This window comes from Bos grunniens, chromosome 8 (assembly GCF_055505025.1).
Source record: "Bos grunniens cultivar Pamir isolate PY7600 chromosome 8, Bosgru_T2T1.0, whole genome shotgun sequence".
In the NCBI taxonomy this organism is placed as follows: Eukaryota; Metazoa; Chordata; class Mammalia; order Artiodactyla; family Bovidae; genus Bos; species Bos grunniens.
The window spans coordinates 86,169,663-86,193,929 of record NC_141172.1 but is presented as its reverse complement, the minus strand read 5'-3'; the positions used below and the strand labels follow the sequence as shown (position 1 = coordinate 86,193,929).

The 24,267-nt window shown below is 41.4% G+C and overlaps 1 protein-coding gene and 1 long non-coding RNA gene across 17 annotated transcripts in view; one reads left to right on the top strand and one right to left on the bottom strand.

Annotated features, from left to right (window-relative positions):
* Window positions 1-13,157, bottom strand: part of AUH (AU RNA binding methylglutaconyl-CoA hydratase) — a 183,252-nt gene extending 170,095 nt beyond the window's left edge. For all 14 annotated transcript variants that reach the window (XR_015169249.1, XR_015169248.1, XR_015169250.1 and 11 more), the window contains exon 1: window positions 12,878-13,157. Coding sequence is in view for 7 of the 14 variants with exons in the window: in XM_086414457.1 (XP_086270583.1) it covers window positions 12,878-13,139 (262 nt within the window). In the remaining 7 variants the exon portion in view is untranslated. The remainder of the gene's footprint in view (window positions 1-12,877) is intronic.
* The window catches only part of LOC147367616 (uncharacterized), a 52,643-nt gene continuing 41,526 nt past the window's right edge, over window positions 13,151-24,267 (top strand). The window contains exons 1-3 of one of the 3 annotated variants that reach the window (XR_015169255.1): window positions 13,151-13,494; window positions 17,799-17,844; window positions 18,945-19,078. This is a non-coding gene — a long non-coding RNA (uncharacterized LOC147367616). Of the gene's footprint in view, window positions 13,495-17,718; window positions 17,845-18,944; window positions 19,079-24,267 lie in introns of those variants that run through there. The other 2 variants (XR_015169256.1, XR_015169254.1) reach the window with 2 other exon arrangements.

Below are 24,267 nucleotides of genomic sequence, written 5' to 3'. Positions count from 1 at the left end.
CAGGACCTGTTGTATAACACATGGAATTCTGCTCAATGTTATGTGCCAGCTTGGATGGGAGTGGGAGTTTGGGAGAGAATGGATACATGTATACCTAAGGCTGAGTCCCTTCGCTGTTCACTTATTGTGAAACTACCACAATATTGTTAATTGGCTACACACCAGTACAAAATGTTTCTGATGTTAAAAAATTAAAATTTTTTTTTTCAAAATTAAATGAAACAATGAATTTGTTACTAAAGAAATGCAAATCAAAAACCACAAAAATTACTTTATGCCCAGTAAGATGGCTTTAATTTTTTTAAAAAAGAAACAAGCATTGACAGGGATGTGGAGAAATAAGAACTCTCATAGAACTCTCACACAGTCTGGTGGTTTCTCCAAACACCAAACATAAAGTTACCACATGATTCTACTCCTAGGTATCTACCCAAGAGAATGAAAACATACATTCAAACAAATAACTATTCACAAAAAAGTTATATCCATTCAATGAAATAGTATTCAGCCATAAAAACAAATGAAATGCTGATACATGCTGTAAAACAGACGAACTCTGAAAACATTAGGCTAAAGAACTCAGACATAAATCACACATGGTATGATTCTACTTCCATGAAGTACTTGGTATAGACAAACTCCATAAAGACAGAAGAGAAATTAGTGGGTTTTGGAAACCTTGGGGAGAAAGGGATGAGGAGGAAGTGAGTAAGAACCATGGCTTTGTTTCGAAAGCAATTTGAAAGGAATTAAGACAGTGGTGATGGTTGTAAACATGGAATAACCTAAAAACTACTTGATGTACACCTTGAAAAGTTAAAATGGTTAATTTTGTACTATGTGAATTTCATCCACATAGACCAAAAAATAATAATAATAATAATTATAGTAGGGGATACTAAACAAGATGCTACTGCAGAGATCCAGGTGAGAGATCACATAGGCTGCGGAGCAGAGGCGGAAAGCACATGCTTCTAAAGATAAACTGAAGGTAGTCCAACATAAATATTATCAATAACATTACAAACTCTGTTTATATTCAATCTCTAGATAAAGCACCAGGTCAATCTCTAGATACAGCACTGGATAAGAGAACAAGATGCAACTATCAAAAGTTCTGATGATATAAACTAAGGTTACAAATAACAGAAATTGTATAGGTAGAAGATTATAATCCTAGCCCTAACCCTAATTAGGGTTCTAAAAATATAAAGAACTAACCCAGAAATCTTTCACTTGAATACAAAGAGAATATGCAGCAATTTTTATAATATCCAAATTTTAGAAACATTAGAAAATCATTAACAAATGATGATTATAAACCTAGAAAATCCAAATCAAATAAAAAACCACTGCAAACAAAAGCATATTTATTTGCAACACATGAAATTAATACATCCAGAAACAACAGCCTTCCTATAAAGAGAAATAGAGAAACAGAGGGAGAAAGGAAACCACTTAGAAGATACACTGAAACAAATTATTTCATTTTTATGAACCAGACAGGAAGCAGGATGACCTGGGATACAGGTAACATAAATGAGCAAGCCCTAAGGGTAGGCACTTTTTAAACTGTCCTTTTAAAAAAAAAAAGGTAGAATTAAACAAATAGAAACATCATGTTTTTATGTTTAAAAAAAACATTGTATAAATATTCTAATTTTAAACCCAACACAATGTCAATAAAAATATTAATAAGCCTTTTTCTGAAATTATACATGAACATTCCAAAACTCTTGCAGAAAAATAACCATGCAGGAAAAGGAATGAAAACAAATTAAAAAAAAAGAGTAAAGATGAAGGAGTGAGTACCTGGCCCTACTGAAACACAACACAGCTTTAATCGTGAAATAATGGAGAACAACAACATCTACAGAGATCATAAAACAGAACAGAAAGACAGTATGGAAATTCAGCTTGTCATAAAAATGCCCTTCAAAACAGTGAAGTAACGATGATTAAGCAGTGTTGGGACAACTGTATACAGACTTGGAAAAAGATAAAGCATCTGTATCTCACTGCAATGATAATTCCTTTATTTTTATCTTGGTGGTTTCAAAAAATGGCGATTTTCTATCATTCCTACCATTCTTCTATAAAAATATGTTCTTCCCTACCACACTGTTTCACGTAATCTCTATGGCTTCATGGATTCTTTATTCAAGGTGTTATATAATCCATTAACACTGTTCCATTAATCCATAAATGTTCAAATTACCCTAGATATGCTCAGTGAGAGCCCTGTAAGGCTGTGCCCTGCCACGATCCTTTTATTATTTGAACACTTCCTTGCTTCCTGGCCTACAAAGATATTCCAGGCTCACCTTTCACTTTCCCTGCTCCAGACCTGAAATCAGACACTTCTCCAAAAAGTCCTGGCTTCTTTCAATGAGGGAATAGTCTTTAGAAACCAAAATCTGGATATCAGATATGTTTACTGCTACCATGCTACTTCATTTCATTTAGACAATTTTAGTGGTCAGAAAAGGAAATAAATGTAAATATGTATACATACAATATACTTATGATTTTTATAAGTTTGTCCTGGTAACTCTAATTCGAATCCAATGCAACAAGTTTCTTCTTCACTTCCCCCCATCCCATACTTATACCATCTCTCTCCTTCTCTTTTTTCATCATAATGAAAAGTCTAATTCCCAAGACCAACAGGTTTTCATTTGCTCTATTCTACAATAAAAGGAAAACAAATTCAGAACTATTAAGCCTAACTACTACTAACAACACACTATTAAATAAATGTCAATGTTCTTTCTGACTTATAACTAAATGATAACAACTTATTCCAGACAATAATGCAATAACGTATGTGGTGACTGTAGCTTACAGAAAAGTGTAAAGAATGACAGCAATGGTATGGGAGGAAAGAAATGGGAATATGCATTTATACCTTTACCATTATGAAGTCATATAGTGTTATTAAAAGTAGATGTAGATTAGTTGTAAACATGAACTGCAAATAACATGGCAACCAGTAAAATCTCTAAAAAAGGGTAACTGATAAGCTAAAAGGGAAGACAATTGGCAGAAAAAGAGTGAAAGTCAAAAAATGAAAGAAAAAAATAAGGGCAATGAATAGAAAACAGTTACAAATACATAATAATCCAACTATTTCAATAATCAATTTAAATATGAATGGTCTAAAATACACTAATTAAAAGACAGATACTGTCAGAGTGGATTAAAACAATACCCAACCATATGACATATACAAGAAATCCACTTCAAAGACACACACTGATTTAAAAAATCAAAAGATGAAGAAAGATAATGCTAACACTAAAAAAGGGCCTCTCAGGTGGCTCAGTGGTAAAGAAATCACCTGCCGATGCAGGAGTCTTGAGTTCAATTCCTGGGTCGGGAAAATCAGTAGAAGGAAACAGCAATGCAATTATATATTCTTACCTGGAAAAATCCCGCAGACAGAGGAGCCTGGCGGGCTCAGTCCATGGGATCACAAAAGTCAGACACAACTTAGCGACTAAACACAAGAACACTAATAAAACCTGGAGTGGTAACATTAATTTCAGAGAAAGCAGATCTCAGAACAAAGAACAGTCTGAGTGAGAAAAGGGGATAATGTTGGCGGGGTCATTTCTCCAACATAATAACCCATGTGTATTCACCAAACAATAGAGCTTAAATTTGCATGATTTAAAAACTGACAGAATTACAAGGAGAAATAAACAAATCCATCATTACAGTTGCAAATTTCAACTCGCCTCTATCACTAATAAATCCAGCAGGCAGAAAATCAATTAACGATATCAGTTCAGTTCAGTCGCTCAGTCGTGTCCGACTCTTTGCAACCCCATGAATCGCAGCACGCCAGGCCTCCCTGTCCATCACCAACTCCAGGAGTTCACTCAGACTCACATCCATCGAGTCAGTGATGCCATCCAGCCATCTCACCCTCTGTTGTCCCCTTCTCCTCCTGCCCCCAATCCCTCCCAGCATCAGAGTCTTTTCCAATGAGGAATACCAACCAAAAAATCAACTAAATCTATCTGAATACTATATCTAACTGAATATAGAATACCGCATCCAACAACAGCAGACTACTCATTCTTCCCAAGATCATATGGATATTCACCATGACAGACCATATTTTGGGCAAAAAGCACACCGTAACAAATTTAAAATAGAAATCATACTGAAGTATGCTCCTAAATAACAATGGAAATAAACCACAGGAATCAGTAACAGAAAGACAGCTGGAAAACTTCAAAATACTTGGAGATTAAATAAGGTACTTCTAAGTAAAATATAAGTAAAAGAAAAAATCTAGAGAGAAATTTAAAATATTTCTAACTAAATGAAACTGAAAATACAACTTACCAAAACATGTGTGTGTGTCCCCGCCCCCGCCCCCCTCCGCCCCTCCCCCCTTGCCGCTTAGGAAGCACCACTATGAACAAAGCTAGTGGAGGTGATAAAATTCCAGTTGAGCTATTTCAAATCCTAAAACATGATGCTGTGAAACTGCTACACTCAATATGTCAGCAAATTTGTGGCCACAGGACTGGAAAAGGTCAGTTTTCATTCCAATCCCAAAGAAAGACAATGCCAAAGAATGCTCAAACTACCGCACAATTGCACTCATCTCACACGCTAGTAAAGTAATGCTCAAAATTCTCCAAGCCAGGCTTCAGCAATATGTGAACCGTGAACTTCCAGATGTTCAAGCTGGTTTTAGAAAAGGCAGAGGAACCAGAGATCAAATTCCCAACATCCACTGGATCATCAAAAAAGCAAGAGAGTTCCAGAAAAACACCTATTTCTGCTTTACTGACTATGCCAAAGCCTTTGTGTAGATCACAATAAATTGTGGAAAATTCTCAAAGAGATCAGAATACCAGACCACTTGACCTGCCTCTTTAGAAACCTGCATGCAGGTCAGGAAGCAACAGTTAAACCTGGACATGGTTCCAAATCGGGAAAGGAGTACGTCAAGGCTATATATTGTCACCCTGCTTATTTAACTTATATGCAGAGTACATCATGAGAAACGCTGGGCTGGAAGAAGAACAAGCTGGAATCAAGACTGCCAGGAGAAATGTCAATAACCTCAGATATGCAGATGACACCAGAAAGTGAAGAACTAAAGAGCCTCTTGATGAAAGTGAAAGAGGAGAGTGAAAAAGTTGGCTTAAAGCTCAACATTCAAAAAACTAAAATCATGGCATCCAGTAGTGGAAACAATGGCTGACTTTATTTTTGGGGGCTCCAAAATCAATATAGATTGTGACTGCAGCCATGAAATTAAAAGACGCTTACTCCTTGGAAGGAAAGTTATGAGCAACCTAGACAGCATATCAAAAAGCAGAGACATTACTTTGCCAACAAAGGTCCATCTAGTCAAGGGTATGGTTATTCCAGTAGTCACGTATAGATGTGAGAATTGGACTATAAAGAGAAAGCTGAGCACAGAAGAATTGATGCTTTTGAACTGTGTTGTTGGAGAAGACTCTTGAGAGTCCCTTGGACTGCAAGGAGATCCAACCAGTCCATCCTAAAGGAGACCAGTCCTGGGTGTTCATTGGAAGGACTGATGTTGAAGTTCAAACTCCAGTACTTTGGCCACCCGATGCGAAGAGCTGACTCATTGGAAAAGACCCTGCTGCTGGAAAAGACTGAGGGCAGGAGAAGGGGACGACAGACGATGAGATGGTTGGATGGCATCACTGACTCAATGGACTTCAGTTTGGGTGAACTCTGGGAGTTGGTGATAGACAGGGAGGCCTGGCGCGCTGTGGTTCAAGGGGTCACAAAGAGTTGGATATGACTGAGCGAACAGAGTCAGACACGACTGAGTGACTGAACTCAAAATACGCGTGACCCAGCAAAAGCAGTGCTTAAAGAAAAACTGATAACACTGATGCACTTATTAGGAAGTGGAAATCTATATTTCCACCTTAAGAAACTAGAAAACAAACAACAAATTAAATCTAATGTAAGTGTGAAAAAATTAAAAATCAGAAGAAATCAATGACATAAAAACAGAAAATCAGTAGACAAGAAATCAGTTACATCAAAACTTAGTTCTTTAAAAAGATCAATAAATGATAAATCTCTAGCCAGGCTCGCCATGGGAGAGAGAGAAAGAAAGAAAACAAATTACTAATATCAGAAATCTTTTGAAAGAAAATATAAAGTACTAACATGAGAAATTCATCACTACTGAATCTCATTGATACAAGCATAATAAAGAAGCATTACAAACAACTATAAGCCAACGAATTTGCTAAGTTATATGAAATAAACCTACTTTCTGAAAGGCACAATCTACTAGGACAAGAAAGAGATAAGTCAAATAGACCTACATCTATTAAAGAAATGTAATTAACAATTAAAAGCTTCTAAAACAGAAAACATCAGGTACAGACAGTTTCACTTGTAATTCTACCAAAACATTCAAAGAAAAAAATGATATAATTTCTCTTCCAGCTACAATGATATACAATCTCTTCTAGAAAATAGAAGCAGAAGGGGCACTTCCTTGCTCATTCTATGAAGCAAGCATTTCCCTTATACCAAAACCAGACAAAGATATACCAAGAATGGAAAACTAAAGACCACTATCTTTCATGAACATAAGTGCAAAAATCCTCAATAGACTGTTACCAAATTAAATGCAGCAATGTATAAAAATAATTACACCCCAAAATCAAGTGGGATTTATTCCAGGTGTGTAAGACTGGTTCAATATTTGAAAATCAATTAACATAATCAATCATATAATAGGCTTAACAAGAAAAGTCATACAACCATGTCAATAGATGCAGAAAAAGAACTGGACAAAATTCAACCAGATAAGGGCTTCCCTCATATTTCAGCTAGTAAAGAATCTGTCTGCAATGCAGGAGACCCTGGTTCGATCCCTGGGTCAGGAAGATCCGCTGGGGAAGGGATAGGCTACCCACTTCAGTATGCTTGGGCTTCCCTTGTGACTCAGCTGGTAAAGAATCCGCCTGCAATGCGGGAGACCTGGGTTTGATCCCTGGGTTGGGAAGATCCCCTGGAGAAGGGAAAGGCTACCCACTCCAGTATTCTGGCCTGGAAAATTTTTGGGGTCTCAAAGAGTCAGACATAACTGAGCGACTTTCACTTACTTTCACCCAGATAAAAACACTTATAAGTATGAAGCTCTTCCAGCTACAATGATATACAATCTCTTCCAGAAAATAGAAGCAGAAGGGGCCCTTCCTTGCTCATTCTATGAAGCAAGCATTTCCCTTATACCAAAACCAGACAAAGATATACCAAGAATGGAAAATTAAAGACCACTATCTTTCATGAACATAATTGCAAATTATGAACATAATTGCAATAGACAGAGGTTCCTTCAACCTGATAAAGGACATCTACCAAAAACCCACAGCTAATATCATACTTAATGGTGAACAAATGAATGCTTTCACCACATATCAGGAAAAAGACTTGGATGTCTGTTCTTTTATTCTACACTGTAATGGAGGCTCAAGGAAAGAGATTACACAAGAGAAAGAATAACAGGCATCCAGACTGGAAAAGAATAAGTAAAATTTCTTCTATGTGCACATGACATGGATCTTGTATATATATAAATATTAAGAAACCCAATAAAAAAATTATGAGAATAATTAAGCAGGTTCAGCAGGGTTGCATGATACAAGATCAACATACAAAAACAACTGTATTACTGTAGGACGGCAATGAGCAATCTGAAAACTAAGAAAAACAATTCCATTTACAGTAGCATCCAAAAAGAATGAAATAGTTAGAAATAAATTTAACAAAAATCGTGCAAGACTTATACACTGAAAAAATACAAAACACTGCTGAGTGAAAAGATATTCCATGTTCATGCAATGCTTAATTTGCTAATGCTAAGTCACTTCAGTCGTGTCTGACTCTGTTCGACCCCATAGACAGCAGCCCACCAGCCTTCCCCATTCCTGGGATTCTCCAGGCAAGAACATTGGAATGGGTTGCCATTTCCTTCTCCAAAGCATGAAAGTGAAAAGAGAAAGTGAAGTCGCTCAGTCGTGTCTTAGCGACCCCAAGGGCTGCAGCCTATCAGGCTCCTCCGTCCATGGGATTTTCCAGGCAAGAGTACTGGAGTAGGGTGCCACTGCCTTCTCCATGCTTAATTTAACACTGTTAAAAATGCAATATTCCCCAAATCGATCTACCTATTCAATGCAATGCCTATCAAAATACCAGTTGACTTGACTTTCTTGAAAAAACTGAGAATTCTCTAGAGATTCTTTGATATTCAACAACAAAAATAAGTAAATTGTTGGTCAGTTGTTGCTTTAGTGGCTAAGTCATGTCCAGCAAGTCCATGCACTGTAGCCTGCCAGACTCCTCTGTCCATGAAAACTGTACTACGCCATAATTAAAACCTAGGTTCTTCAAAATTAACAAGGATGAAAAGACAACCCATAGAACACGAGAAAATATATTCAAGTTATATATCTGAATAGGGACTTGTATCCAGAATATATAAAGAACACTTACAATTCAACAACAAAAGAACAACGCCATTAACAAGGATTTGAGAAGACATTTCTCTAAAGAAGACATACACATGGACAATAAGCACGTGAAAAGATACTCATCAGTTCAGTTCAGTTGCTCAGTCGTGTCCGACTCTTTTCGACCCCATGAATCGCAGCACGCCAGGCCTCCCTGTCCATTACCAACTCCCGGAGTTCACTCAGACTCACGTCCATCAAGTCAGTGATGCCATCCAGCCATCTCATCCTCTGTCGTCCCCTTCTCCTCCTGCCCCCAATCCCTCCCAGCATCAGAGTCTTTTCCAAGGAGTCAACTCTTCACATGAGGTGGCCAAAGTACTGGACTTTCAGCTTTAGCATCATTCCTTCCAAAGAAATCCCAGGGCTGATCTCCTTCAGAATGGACTGGTTGGATCTCCTTGCAGTCCAAGGGACTCTCAAGAGTCTTCTCCAACACCACAGTTCAAAAGCATCAATTCTTCGGTGCTCAGCCTTCTTCACAGTCCAACTCTCACATCCATACATGACCACAGGAAAAACCATAGCTTTGACTAGACAAACCTTTGTTGGCAAAGTAATGTCTCTGCTTTTGAATATGCTATCTAGGTTGGTCATAACTTTCCTTCCAAGGAGTAAGCGTCTTTTAATTTCATGGCTGCAGTCACCATCTGCAGTGATTTTAGAGCCCAGAAAAATAAAGTCTGACACTGTTTCCACTGTTTCCCCATTTATTTCCTATGAAGTGATGGGACCGGATGACATGATCTTCGTTTTCTGAATGTTGAGCTTTAAGCCAACCTTTTCATTCTCCACTTTCACTTTCATCGAGAGGCTTTTGAGTTCCTCTTCACTTTCTGCCGCAAGGGTGGTGTCATCTGCATATCTGAGGTTATTGATATTTCTCCTGGCAATCTTGATTCCAGCTTGTGTTTCTTCCAGTTCAGCGTTTCTCATGATGTACTCTGCATATAAGTTAAATAAACAGGGTGACAATATACAGCCTTGACGTACTCCTTTTCCTATTTGGAACCAGTCTGTTGTCCCATGTCCAGTTCTAACTGTTGCTTGGACAAGAACAGTGCTGGTAAAGAACATGGAGAAAAGTGGAAGGACTACAAAGACACTCCAGAAGATGTGAATGCATGAGGAAGGAGCAGGTATTAAGAATAACTTGCATTATGCATTTGCTTATTTGTTCTCTTTCTGCCAGAAGCTGGTACAAAGCTCAGAAAAACTATTTTTAAAATGGGTCACAATTACAAGTAGAAGTCTGTTGGACTGGGAGAAGGTTGGTAGGGACAGGAGACAGGTCATTCCAGAAGGTGTGTGCAGAAGCACTGACACATAAGAGGAGGAAAGGGTAAGGCTTAGGTGCAGCAGAAAGGAGATGCATGATCTGTAAATATCTGCAGTTGTGAGAGCTTGCAGACATTAGAGACCACTGCTACTGCTGCTACTGCTGCTAAGTCACTTCAGTCGTGTCAGACTCTGTGCGACCCCATAGACAGCAGCCCACCAGGCTCCCCCGTCCCTGGGATTCTCCATGCAAGAACACTGGAGTGGGTTGCCATTTCCTTCTCCAATGCATGAAAATAAAAAGTGAAAGTGAAGTCGCTCAGTCGTGTCCGACTCTTCTCGACCCCATGGACTGCAGCCTACCAGGCTCCTCTGTCCATGGGATTTTCCAGGCAAGAGTACTGTAGTGGGGTGCCCCTGCCTTCTCCATAGAGACCACCAGAGGTTTCTAACTGAACAGAGATGCAATTCTTGCTTGGGCTTGAAAAAATAACTCCAGCAGCAAGGCAAAGAATAAACTGGGAAGGAGAATGACTGGAGACCTATAAAAGAGGCCACTGCAGAAAACCAGGAGAGACCTTTGTAAACCATAACCAGTACCACTGCTCTAAATACTAAGTAGGCTGGACAACAATGCAAGAAATAACAACTAAACAAAGTTGGTGTCTAACTGAGCTTCCACAACAAATTACAAATATTGAACTCCGAAAACCTATGAGAGCTGATATATTCTGCACTTACCTACCTCCAGCAGCCTAACAAGGCCTACAGGGCAGAGAGCACTGTGGGGCTCCTCTGACCCAGCAGAGTCATCATACTGCCTGCAGACTCCTGAGAGGACAGAATTTTGGACTCACCTCTAATGAGAAGCAAAGACACCACGGAGACGCCTTCACTTCCATCAGCCTTGCCATGCTGTTTTTCTTTACACTGCTTATTGCTGGTTTGACAGTAAAGCAAAGCCTATATAATGTTAGACAAAACTAAGTTGTCACCTGGCCAATCCTGAAAGGAAGCGGGTCAATTTTCTTAAAAAAACTGTATTTACTAGTAGCTGATTTTTACATTTCAAGTGACTGAAAACATTCTGAATTTATACTCTGATTTCCTTCCCTTGATCCAGTTGAAATCTAACTGAAGGACTTTTCAGAAATTTTATGAAAATTTATTTTCAGTGTGCATATTTGCTGCTGCTGCTGCTGCTGCTAAGTCGCTTCAGTCTCATCCGATTCTTAGTGACCCCATGGACTGCAGCCTACCAGGCTCCTCCGTCCATGGGATTTTCCAGGCAAGAGTACTAGAGGGGGTTGCCATTGCCTTCTCCGGTGCATTATTTAGATTAAAAAAAATACAGAATATGGTGCATATTACTAGCTGTACCTGCAATGCTTTTGTGTCTAATGTACTGTTGGTACACCTAATGTAACTGAAATCCTCCCAAGAGATGGGACAGCTCTAGTCACTCCAGTGCTAATCTACTTTCCAGTTGAATTTCTCAGTATTCTGCAGTTATGCCATACTACAACCACATTCGCCCTATGTCATTTCCCCAGAACATCATACACGTTCATATGCCGTGCCTTTAACCATGCTCTTCTGCCAGGAATAATAAATAAATGAAATAACTCATCATATACTTCAGAGCACCCACTAAGAGCTAGATTGATACTTAGTGGGCAATTAATATCACACTCCCATCTAGTCTCCACAGCAGCCATACAAAGTCGGTATTACTTTTTCTATATTACACATTAAGAAAATAGAAGCACAGAGAAGTTTGCCTCAGTAATGTCAAATTCCATTGCAAGGAACGCCTTGGTCGGCATATGCTTCTGGCAAAATCCTAACTTGACCTTCAGAACCTCCCCTCTGGAATCTTCCAATCTCACTGAATACAGTTGATCATATGCCTCTTGAGGGTATTACAACCTTTTGCTCTCATCAAGCCTTTAAAGTTAGCATAATCTTTTAATCAGCAGTATCTCTCTTGATATATTAGCAACTTACAGATATCAAACATGACTTAACTGGTTTTGCACTTCTGTTTAACAGATTATAGGTGCTCAATAACTGCATGTCAAAATTCGAAGACTACTCTTCTGGCACGCTGCTGTTTCCACCTTTCATGATCCATTTAGCTTCTCCCAACAAGGCAAGTGAAAGGAGCTGGGCTTTAACAGCATTCCTACCGAATGGCACACACCCTGGATCATTACCCTTCCTTCCACTGTATTATTTTGCTAAAGCATCTGTCTCCTCCCACTAAAGGAGCTCAAGGGCAACATCAATATCATCCCCAATTGTGTCTCATCCCCAAGCTTAGCAAAGGAACTGGAGAACCAAGAAAATACTCAAAATTGTCTAATTGAAGTGAAAATAGTCCACAAAACTATCTTTCTAAGATAAAATGAACAAAAGGAAAAAATTTTTTTCAAATGAACAGCTTTAAATTGACGAATATTCAGAATAATAAAGTGCACTTTCACTGCAGCTTCTAAAACTCTCCCCTTCACAGCTGAGTTAACCGAAAGCAATTACAGAGCAAGAATGAAATCTGGAAGCAAATATCATTCACCCGATGTATTAATCTTGGCTCATCGAAAGATGAAAGCGTAAGCTGCATTTCTGTCTTTGGCGCCAAGGGCTACTTTTGCAGGTAAGCTGCTCCGTAGTACATCTTTAGGCATGTGCTTAGTTGCTCAGTCGTGTCCGATTCTTTTCCACCCCAGGGACTGTAGCCCGCCAGGCTCCTCTGTCCATGGAATTCCCCAGGCAAGAATACTGGAGTGGGTTGCCATGCCCTCCTCCAAGGGATCTTCCCAACCCAGGGATCGAACCCAGAGACAAAACCAGGTCTCCCGCATTGCAGGCAGATTCTTTACCTTCTGAGCCACCAGGGAAGCCCTCTTTAGGCATGGAAAGCACTAAATAGCTGTAAAGCATGAGTGGGGGAAGGGAGGACACCCCTCGTCGAGCCTCTCCGTAGACACTGACGTCAGCCCAAACACGCGACCTTGAGACCCTTTCCTAGGACCCACGGTCACCCGGGTCACACCCCTCACCTCGGTTCTCCTCCTCCAGGTACCGCACCCGCAGCTCGTCCTCAGTCTTCACCTCTGCGCTGTAGCCCCTCTGCCAGGCCGCTCCCCCGGCCGCAGGCGTCCAGCCCCGGGCCCATATCGTCGAGTCGACCCGTGGGCACGTCCAGGAGCCGGGAAGCCTCCACCTGGGGCCTAGCCGCGCACAGCAAGCAGCCACCAAGCGGGCACGGCTGGCCTGCAAAGTGCCCAAGGCCCCGGGTGCCGCGGAAGCCGCCACCGCCATGTTGTCTGTTTACGGCGTGGGCCCGCAGCTGCTGCCCCGCCTCTGTCGCGCGCTAGCCAGCCCTGCGCACGCCGCAGGGCACGCCAGGCCCCGCCCCCGGCTCGCCCCGCCCAGCCACGCCTCCGGGGTCTCCTCCTGACAGGCTCAGACAGGGAATCCTCGCCCCGCCCAGCACCGATGACGGAAGTTTCCACATGCTCAGGCCTCCCTTGTCTGACACGAGGTGTCCTAGCTTGTGCACTCAAGGCAGCGGGAAAGTAATTCTCCAAGGCTGTGGAATATCTTTAGGGAAACAAGAATTCCTGGGAGAGAGCCCCCTCCCTGCACTCTCTGGGGTCCTGAGTTAGCTGCAAAGGTAAACCGAAACGTTTGGTCTCAGGTTTGGCTGACAAGGTAGCGGCACTGCCTGAGACCCCAGTTTTCTCATGTGTTAAGAGTCTTGTCATTGTTTAATCGCTAAGTCATGTCCGACTCTTTGCGACCCCACGGACTGTAGCCCACAGAATCCTCTGTCTATGGGATTTCCCAGGCAAGAGTACTGGAGTGGGTTGCCATTCTCTTCTCCAGGAAATCTTCCCCATCCAAGGGTCAAACCTGCGTCTCCTGCATTTGTAGGCAAGTTCTTTACCACTGAGCCTCCAGGAAAGCCCCGTAAGAGTCGTGGGTTATCAGTTAAACGTGCCTGTAAACATAGGTGATTTGTACCATAGGGAGTTCAGGAAGGGCATGAAGCTCAGTTCAGTTCAGTTCAGTCGCTCAGTCGTGTCCAACTCTTTGCGACCCCATGAACCGCAGTACGCCAGGCCTCCTTGTCCATCACCAACTCCCGGAATTCACTCAAACTCACGTCCAGTGAGTCGGTGATGCCATCCAGCCATCTCATCCTCCATCGTCCCCTTTTCCTCCTGTCCTCAATCTTTCCCAGCATCAGGGTCTTTTCGGATGAGTCAGCTCTCCGCATCAGGTGGCCAAAGTATTGCAGTTTCAGCTTCAACATCAGTCCTTCCAATGAACACTCAGGACTGATCTCCTTTAGGATGGACTGGTTGGATCTCCTTACAGTCCAAGGGACTCTCAAGAGTCTTCTCCAACACCACAGTTCAAAAGCATCAATTCTTCTGTGCTCAGCTTTCTTTATAGTCCAACTCTCACATCCAGACATGAACACTGGAAAAACCATAGCCTTGACTAGATGGACCTTTGTTGGCAAAGTAATATCTCTGCTTTTTAATATGCTGTCTAGGTTGGTGATAACTTTCCTTCCAAGGAGTAAGCGTCTTTTAATTTCATGGCTGCTGTCACCATCCGCAGTGATTTTGGAGCCCAGAAAAATAAAATCTGACACTGTTTCCACTGTTTCCCCATCTATTTGCCATGAAGTGATGGGATGGATGCCATGATCTTAGTTTTCTGAATGTTGAGCTTTAAGCCAACTTTTTCACTCTCTTCTTTTAATCTCATCAAGAGGCTCTTTAGTTTAACAGCCAATGAAAACAAGAGTTCTCAGCCCACTAACTCAGGCAAGTGGCACGACCCTTGCCAGAGTCCAGTAATCTGGTGCCACCATTTTAACAAAGAGGCTCAACCCAACCTTGTGCAGAGGTGGGATTTAGAGCACAGAGGCCTTTCCCTCAACCAGACGGGCAGAATATCAACTTAAAATGTAGGTGCCCATCAAAGTGGTCTTGCCAGGTGGCACAGTGGTAAAGAATCCACCTGCCAATGCAAGAGACACAAGAGACTTAAGTTCGATCCCTGGGTCAGGAAGATATCCTGGAGCAGAAAATGGCAACCCTCTCCAGTATTCTTGTCTGAAAAATTCCATGGACAGAGGAGCCTGGTGAGATACAGTCCATGGGGTGACAGAGTCAGACATGACTGAAGTGACTTAGCACGCACGCCTCCAATGTTAGACCTTCAGCTTTATACAAAGTAAAAAGATAAAGCCAACTGGGTTCCATTTTTGTGTCTGCTGTGAGAATGTCACTGAGGACATCTTTTATTCTATCTTCTGTAAAATAACACTTTGCAATCTCGTGAAGTTGAAGGAAGGAACTTCTAAGGAAAAACTGCTTCCTCTGGTATCTTTTCCCTTTTCTTATAATCATGTTCACTTCTGCTGAGAAACTCAGAATTTAATTTACAGCTCAACTACCACAATACTTTTAATTATTTACTGTTTAAATTATTTACTGTATAATATTTATTAAATATTAATTCCAATATTTATAAAATTATATATGTATAAAATAATTCTAAATTTTTGATATTTAATATTAATTTTAATATTATTTAATCAATAGGTAATTAAATATCTCTTTACTATTCTTTTACATTAATTGCTAATTGTTTTGATATCTTTATGTTGGTTCATCAATAGATTGTAAACTCAAGTAAAGGAGTTACAGAACACCTGACACAGTACTATTTGAAATAATACAATTTCAGAAAATACTTGTGATTGATTAGGACAACTGCAGAAGGCTAGTCATAGATTGTTTGTGTTACATTAGAAATCAGAGTATGGACCTCCCTGGTGGCACAGTGGATAAGAATCTGCCTGCTAATGCAGGGGACACAGGTTCAATCCCTGGTCTGGGAAGAATCCATATGCACTGGAGCAACTAAACCTGGGTGCCACAACCACTGAGCCTGTGCTTTAGGGCCCATGAGCCACAACTACTGAGCTTGCCCACCCTAGAGCACATCCGCCTCAACTACTGAGCCCACGAGCCGCAACTACTGAGCTTGCCCACCCTAGAGCACATCCGCCTCAACTACTGAGCCCACGAGCCTCAACTACAGAGCTTGCCCACCCTAGAGCACATCCGCCTCAACTACTGAGCCCATGAGCCTCAACTACTGAGCTTGCCCACCCTAGAGCACATCCACCTCAACTACTGAGCCCATGAGCCACAACTACTGAGCTTGCATGCTGCAACTACTGAAGCCCATGCACCTAGAGACAGTGCTCCACAAAAAGAGAAGCCACTGCAATGAGAAGCCCAAGCACATCAAGGAGGAATAGCCTCCACTCGCTGCAACTAGCAAAAACCCATGCAAAGTAATGAAGACCCAGCACAGCCTAAATAAATAAAATTTTAAAAGAAATCCGAGTAAAATGGATGGCCTATGGCTTTGATGAGCACAGAACCAGTTGAGAAAATACCATTTGGGAACACTTGCTTCTTCCCTAAATGTTGTGACTCTGGTCCTTATTGCAAGGAGTCATGGGGATATCCCCATTTGTAAAGAAAATTGATTCTTAAAAATTAATGCAAATAACAAATATCACCATGATTGTAACAACCTGTTGGGGTGACAACTAATACATCGTTGTTGCTACTTAGTCACTAAGTCGTGTACCACTCTTTTGTGACCCCATGGACTGTAGCCGTCCAGGCTCCTCTGTCCAAAGGATTTCCCAGGCAAGAATACTGGAGTGGGTTGACATTTCTTTCCCAGGAGATCTTCCTGACCCAGGGATCAAACCTGTGTCTCCCACATCAGCAGGCGAGTTCTTTACCACTGAACCACCAGGGAATCCCCAGACAATTAATATAGTATTGCCAAATATCAGGTCAGACAGACATGACTTTGGATCCTATCTCCACATTGCTTTGCTTTGAGACACTCAGGCATTATTTAAATAATCCATGCTTCTATTTCTTTGTTTGCAATATAGCTAGCATGATACCTATTTCACCTCACAAATTCTTTTACTTCAATTTCTCCATCTATAGAATGGGAAGGATTATGTCCATTTTATAGGATTAATAACATAAGTATGTGTGGAAGTTAATAAAAGGAAATCTCAACTAAAATCAGTCTGAAAGGCCTATGGAGGGAGCTCTCACACCCTACCATTCATTCATTGTCAATCACCCCAAAAAGGTAGAGGACAACAGGAAGCTAATCAATTACTTACCCCAGGAAGTAATTTGCACTCACAAATAGGAAGTACAACTACTTTACTGCTCCACGGGAGGAAGAATAAATTCCTTCTTGCCCAACAAATCAAGCCAATGGAAAACACCACAGCTCAGCCAGTGAGGAGCCAGCATCACCTCAACTTTTACTGTCTTGCAATAAAATTTTATTTTTTTCTTTGCTGATAATGTCTTTTCCTTGTCCTGCCATCTTAACTATAAAAACCTTCTTTGCTGTGCAACCTCTCCAAGTAGTTCTTTGTTTGCCAGATGAGATGCTGTCCAATTCATGAATCATTTTATAAACCAATTAGATCTTCAAATTTACTCAGTTAAATTTTGTGTGTGTTTTTTTTTTAAATAGATCATGTCCATTTAATAGGATTGATGGGATAAGTATGTAAAGCTCTTGACAGGGAAATGGAATCATAATAGATAAAGTTAACCACCATTTATCAGCCTCTTTTTTTAAGTCCATTCCAAATTTTAGATATGTTATTTAATGGCCAGAAAACTTCCAAGTTGGTATTATTATTCCATTTTGCAGATGAGGACACTGGGATTAAGTTACTTACCAAACTTTATGGCTAATGAGTCATGAAGCTGGAATTGGAACCATGATATATATAACCTCAGTTCCCATGTTCTTAATCACTGTTTTGTACAGCCTCTTAATAATGTTAAGGTGTCCAGTAAAATTTAATTTCTTTTGGTTCCTTCTACTTTTCAGAAGAAGATGTGCTCTGGGAACAATGAATATCAGTTGGAAGAGAAAGGTAAGGCTAGTGTTGCTATATTCTGTTAATACTACAACTACTGTCATTGTGTGCTTAGTCACCTAGTTGTGTCTGACTGTTTGTGACCCTATGGATTCCAGGTTCCTCTGGACAAGGTATTTTCCAGGCAAGAATACTGGAGTGGGTTGCCATTTCCTCCTCCAGGAATTACTATCATTGGTTTACAGCATTTGTGAACTTGCCACTAGGTAGCTCTCATCTAATAGTCTTTTATTCCTCGACATTTTTCTAATGCTTACTTCTTTGTTCAGTTGCTAAGTCATGTCCAACTCCTTGCAACCTTATGGACTGCAGCACACCAGGCTTCTCTGTCATTCAGTATTTCCTGGAGTTTGCTCAAACTCATGTCCACTGAGTCGGTGATGCCATCCAAATATCTCAAACTCTGTCACCCCTTTCTCCTCCTGCCCTCAACCTTTCCCAGAATCAAGGTCTAAGCATCAGTTTTTCAGCACTCAGCCTTCTTTATGGTCCACCTCTCACATCCATACATGACTCCCGGAAAAAACATAGCTTTGACTGTATGGACTTTATTTAACAAAGTGATTCTTTGCTTTTTAATATTCAGTCTAGGATTGTCAGATTTTCTTCAAAGAAGCAAGTGTCTTTTAATTTCATGCCTGCAGTCACCATCCACAGTAATTTTGGAACCCAAGAAAATAAAACCTGTCACCATTTCCACTTTTTCCCCATCTATTTGCCATAAATGTGAGAGAGTCATTTCCTAGGCAGGTTGATAAGAAGTCTAGGGGTCCCCAAGGAGAGAGGGGTCTGAAATTCTTGAGGAGGGAGAAAGGACAAACTTTTTTTCCCTCTACATTCCTTAGGATTATGTATCCTGCCTGAAGACAATCTCTGGATTAAACCTTCTGGTTAATCCTGTTATCTTAAAATGTAAATTATGGGATTAGGTCTGGTGAGGGCTTTACAACCTCCAGACATTCTTTGGGTTAATTGGAGAGTATATAACTCCATTGCTAACACTAGCAAGCGGGTCCTCTTTCTACCCCCTTCTGATGTCTATGTTAGAAGCTTTCTCTATCTCCTTTATATTTTAACAAAACTTTATTACACAAAAGCTCCGAGCTATCAAGCCTCATCTCTGGCCCCAGATTGAATTCTTTTCCTCCGGAGGCCAAGAATCCCGGCATCTTTGCGTGATTCAGCAACAACCTTTCATCTTGGGGGCTCATCCAGGATTCTTCAGGACATGGTAAGGATGCTTAGAGCTCTAGTTCTTTGTTCTCCTAGTGAACACTTTTTCTGCTGTACCTCACTAACTCTACAGTGTGCTTGCATGAATGAATGAAACGCCCTGTGTGAAGCAAGTGAGGAGCCCTGCTCTGCACTTCCGCGGTGACCTCATATGGCTTATGGCAGAAACCTGTCAGGGACTTATACCAAACTTCTAGTGCCAAGGGGCACCCAATGTCTCCTTTGGTGATCGACCAGAAATGGGCAAAGCATGTGGACCAAACTCTCCTTTCTTGGTCAAACCTTTCAGTCTCTTTGACCATTTCATAACTCCTTGGAAATTAGAAGTATGAACCTAATCTGTCAGATCATAGACTTTCAAGGGACTTGTGATCTATGCTGTTGCTGTGTACTATGACTTAGGTCCCAAATTTGGATTGGTAGTCAGGAAACGCCTAGCCTCGCTAGGAATTGACAGTTCAGAAGCTAGATGGAGCTCTAGCTACAATAGCATCTCTGAGGTTAAAGGTTACTTGGATTGGAACTGCAATGGGAATTTTTCCTTTGGTAGCGCTGGACCAGAGTAGACTCTTATACTGGTGTGGTGACCTTTGGAAGGAACATCTCAGTTTTATGAACATCTCAATTTTATGTTCGTATCGGTCTTATTGTGGTCAGGAATATACTCAGGGTCGTGCACAGGCACTCAGGTGACGAACGGTGCCCCCAGCGGTCTTAGCCTGGGAGGCATTCCCGAAGGTTACTCTGATTGCACCCCGGGTGGCATCAGAGGTAATGGTGAAGAGCTGGACGTCAGTTAGGGATGCCATCAAGTCTACCCCTGGTGCATCCCCACCCCATCTCGGTGGTAGAACTGGGAGGGATGAGTACGGCGCCTGCGTTGGTAAGGGACAGATTAAGTCCGACCAGGAAAGAAAAGCTTTGGTGTCAAATCTGTCTGCACCCCCATCTAGAGCAAGGAGGGACGCCTCCGGTAGAAAGAAGGCGCTGGTCGCTTTTTTCTCTCTTACAGATGGGAGCTAACAATTCTAGCCTCACTCCTTTGAACTGTATCCTGAAAAACTGGGATAGATTTGATCCCCAGGGCTTAAAGAAGACACACTTGGTCTTCCTATGTGATACTGCATAGGCACGGTATCCATTGGAGGATGGCGAACGGTGGCTGGTTGGAGGGTCTCTTAAGTATAATACTGTTTTACAATTAGACCGGCTCTGTAGAAAACAAGGGAAATGGGTAGAAGAAGCATATGTATTGCCCTTTTTCTCTCTGTGAAATATGCCAGACTTATGTCCTAAGGGTATAGATTTTGGTGTGACTCCTTCAGCTCCTTCCTGTCCTCCTACTTTGCTAGATAAGATGGAGGACAGGAGACAAAGAGACAAAGAAAAGCAGCTTTCTCCAATCTATCCCTGGGATCATATGTGCAGAGCAGCCAGAGACTGAAGAACAGCTACACAAGCTGTTGCCTCTTCATGAAGCACCCACCGGGAGAAATAATCAGTCTATGAGAGTTAATAAGCCTTTTTCTTATCAAGAAATACAAAGAATCAAGGAGGATCTGGGAGACTATTTAGAGGACCTAGAAAAATAGAGCTTTTAAAGGTGTTATTTTGCTTTATGATCTTATTTGGTAAGATGTGATGTATATCTTGGGACAAACACTGACTCCCAACGCAAAGAGTCAAGTTTTGGGAAAAGCGGTTGCTTATGGAGATGAATGGCTTGGTAATGAATCAGTAGGGAAGAGAGAGAACGAGATAGCCACCTCCCTACTGGGAATTAGGTGGTCCCAATTACAGAACCAGACTGGGACTACAACACAGCTAAAGGAAGATGGGATCAGAGTCATTTTGTCAGATGTATCCTTGAAGGACTCAGGCAGGCGCGTGTTAAGCGTTTGAAGTGAAGTGGCTCAGTCATGTCCAACTCTTTGCAACCCATGGATTGTAGCCTACCATGATTCTCCGTCCGTGGGATTTTCCAGGCAAGACTATTGGAGTGGGTTGCCATGCTAAGCCTTTAAACTATGGCAAATTGGCAAATATAGAACGGGAGGAGAAGGAAGCTCCTGGTAAATTCCTAGATAGACTGAGAGAAGCCCTTCACAGATTTACTGAGATTGATTCCGAAAGTGAAGAGGGAAAAGTGATCTTAAAAGAGAGATTTCTCACTCAGTTGGCGCCAGATATCTGCTGTAAGCTATTAAAACAGGCGTATGGACCAAATCAGTTTTTAGATAATCTGTTACAGCTGTTACATCAGACAGTCTATTATGATAGGGAATATGAGGAAAAGAAAGAAAGGCAGAAAAAGAAAGGAACAGGCAGAAGCCTTAGCAATGGCTATGAAAACCGTTCTTAAGCAGCCTGAGAAAAACGCCCAGAGGGATCCAGGTGAAAAGGGATGGGCTTGCTATTACTGTGGAAGGGAGGGGCACTTCAAGCAAGATTGCCCTCAGGCATCTAAGCCGCCCCTGGCTCCAGTCGTCTGCAAAGGACCACACTGGAAGAGAGACTGCCCCCAGAGGCATAGGTCTCAGGGGTCAGACTCTCAAGACAATCAGGACTGAAGGTGCCCTGGGTCCCCACACAAGCTCCCGTCCTAAAATTACACCTGAGGAACCCGGGTATTAATAACTGTGGGGGGCCAATCCGTCGATTTCTTTTTAGATACTGGGGCAACTTACTCCGTGCTTACTGAAGCCCCTGGCCACTTTCTTCCTGATCCACTTCCGTAATGGGACTGTCTGGACGAGCCAAAAGATGGGCCTGATAATCTATGTGAGCCTACTTCTGCTGACTCCAAAAATCCTGAGTCTGCCGTTTGATCCTCAAGACAATTCCTTCCTATCCTGGGTTCACTCCTACGCAGCATTTCACAATCAGTCTAACTGCTGGGTCTGTGGAGTGCTCCCCTCTTCATCAGTGGAAGGCTTCCTGTGGTGGATATCTCCACTTCAAGGAAAAGACTTTCTCCAAGTCTGCAAATACCTTCAACAACAATCGAATGTGATGCCTCTTCTTAAACTGATGACATCTAACAACCTTAAGATGAACTGACGTAACTATGGACATAATGTGACTTTTCATTTTGATTTTAACTTGGTTTAATGACTACTTTGCCTTATGTCTGTAACTATATAATGGGGTTTTCTAACCGTCTAAAAGCTTTTAATTTACAAATGGTTGTCCAAGCTCCTATGAGTGCCATAGTCTCCTCCAACTATTACTTGGGGCCCCTGCATCAGAGACCCTCAATATGAGGGTTAGGAGAATATGTTGCCTCAACAATTTAGGGACCACACCCCTAAACAGCAGGAAGTAGTTATGGAATGAAAATGACACCCCTTTCCCTTGGCAACATAATTCTCCTAAAAGAAAAGGGGGGAATGAAAGAGTCATTTCCTAGGCAGGTTGATAAGAAGTCTAGGGGTCCCCAAGGAGAGAGGGGTCTGAAATTCTTGAGGAGGGAGAAAGGACAAACTTTTTTTCCCTCTACATTCCTTAGGATTATGTATCCTGCCTGAAGACAATCTCTGGATTAAACCTTCTGGCTAATCCTGTTATCTTAAAATGTAAATTATGGGATTAGATCTGGTGAAGTCTTTACAACCTCCAGACATTCTTTGAATTCACTGGAGAGTATATAACTCCATTGCTAACACTAGCAAGTGGGTGCTCTTTCTACTCCCTTCTGATGTCTACGTCAGAAGCTTTCTCTATCTCCTTTATACTTTAATAAAACTTTATTACACAAAAGCTCTGAGCGATCAAGCCTCGTCTCTGGCCCCAGATTGAATTCTTTTCCTCTGGAGGCCAAGAATCCCGGCATCTTTGCGTGATTCAGCAACAACCTTTCAAAGGGATGGAATCAGATTCTATGATCTTAGTGTTTTGAATGTTGAGTTTTAAGCGCGCTTTTTCACTCTCCTCTTTCACTTTCATCAAAAGGCTCTTTAGTTCTTCTTCACTTTCTGTCATTAGAATAGTATCATCACCATATCTGACATTATTGATACTCCTCCCAGCAATCTTGATTCTAGCTTGTGATTCATCCAGCCCAGAATTTCACATGCTGTACTCTGCATAGAAGTTAAATAAGCAGGGTGACAATATACACCCTTGATCTACTCCTTTCCCAATTTTGAACTGGTCTGTTGTTTCATGTCTGGTTCTAACTGTTGCTTCTTGATCTGCATACAGGTTTCTCAGAAGATAAGTAAAGCGTCTGGTATTCCCGTCTCTTTAAGAATTTTCCACAGTTTGTTTTGATCCACACAGTCAAAGGCTTTAGCATAGTCAATGAAGCAGAAGATGTTTTTCTGGAATTCCCTTGCTTTTTCTATGATCCAACAAATGCTGGCAATTTGGTGTTTGGTTCCTCTGCCTTTTCTAAATTTAGCTTGTACATCTGGAAGTTTTCAGTTCACATACTGTTGAAGCCTAGCTTGAAGGATTTTGAGCATTACTTTGCTAGCATGTGAAATGAGTGTAATTGTGCAGTAGTTTCAACATCCTTTGGCATTGCCCTTCTTTGGGACTGGAATGAAAACTGACGTTTTCCAGTCCTGTGGCCACTGCTAAATTAACTCAAGAAAGAAAGAAAGAAAGAAAGTGAAGCTGCTCAGTCGTGTCCGACTCTTTGCAACCCCATAGACTGTAGCCTGCCAGGCTCCTCCGTCCATGGGATTTTCTGGGCAAAAGTACTGGAGTGGGTTGCCATTTCCTTTTCCAGGGAATTTTCCCGACACAGGGATCAAACCCAGGTCTCCCACATTGCAGACAGTCGCTTTACTAATAAATATCCATGAATATTGGATATTTATTGGTATAAATTAATGATTAAATAAATGGGAGAGAAGAAGCATATTTCCCAAGTAAAAGAATTTCATATAATCTGTGTAGACACTGCCCTCAAGAAGGGAGTGCGTTACTCTCCATTACTTCATGTTGGCTGCATGCAGTAACTTCTTCCAAAGAGTACAGTGTGGAAAGGGGAATAGAAAGACTAATTTTGCAGTGGAAAAACCTGACAGACCCCACCACAGCCAAGCAATCAAGGTTAAAATCAATAGCAGTAAGCCATATTGACAGAATTAATATGTACCCTTGATATGGTGTAATGAGAATGGCATCTTCCCTCCACGGTCTTCCTCCCAAAACCCATAACCACATACTAATTGTGAT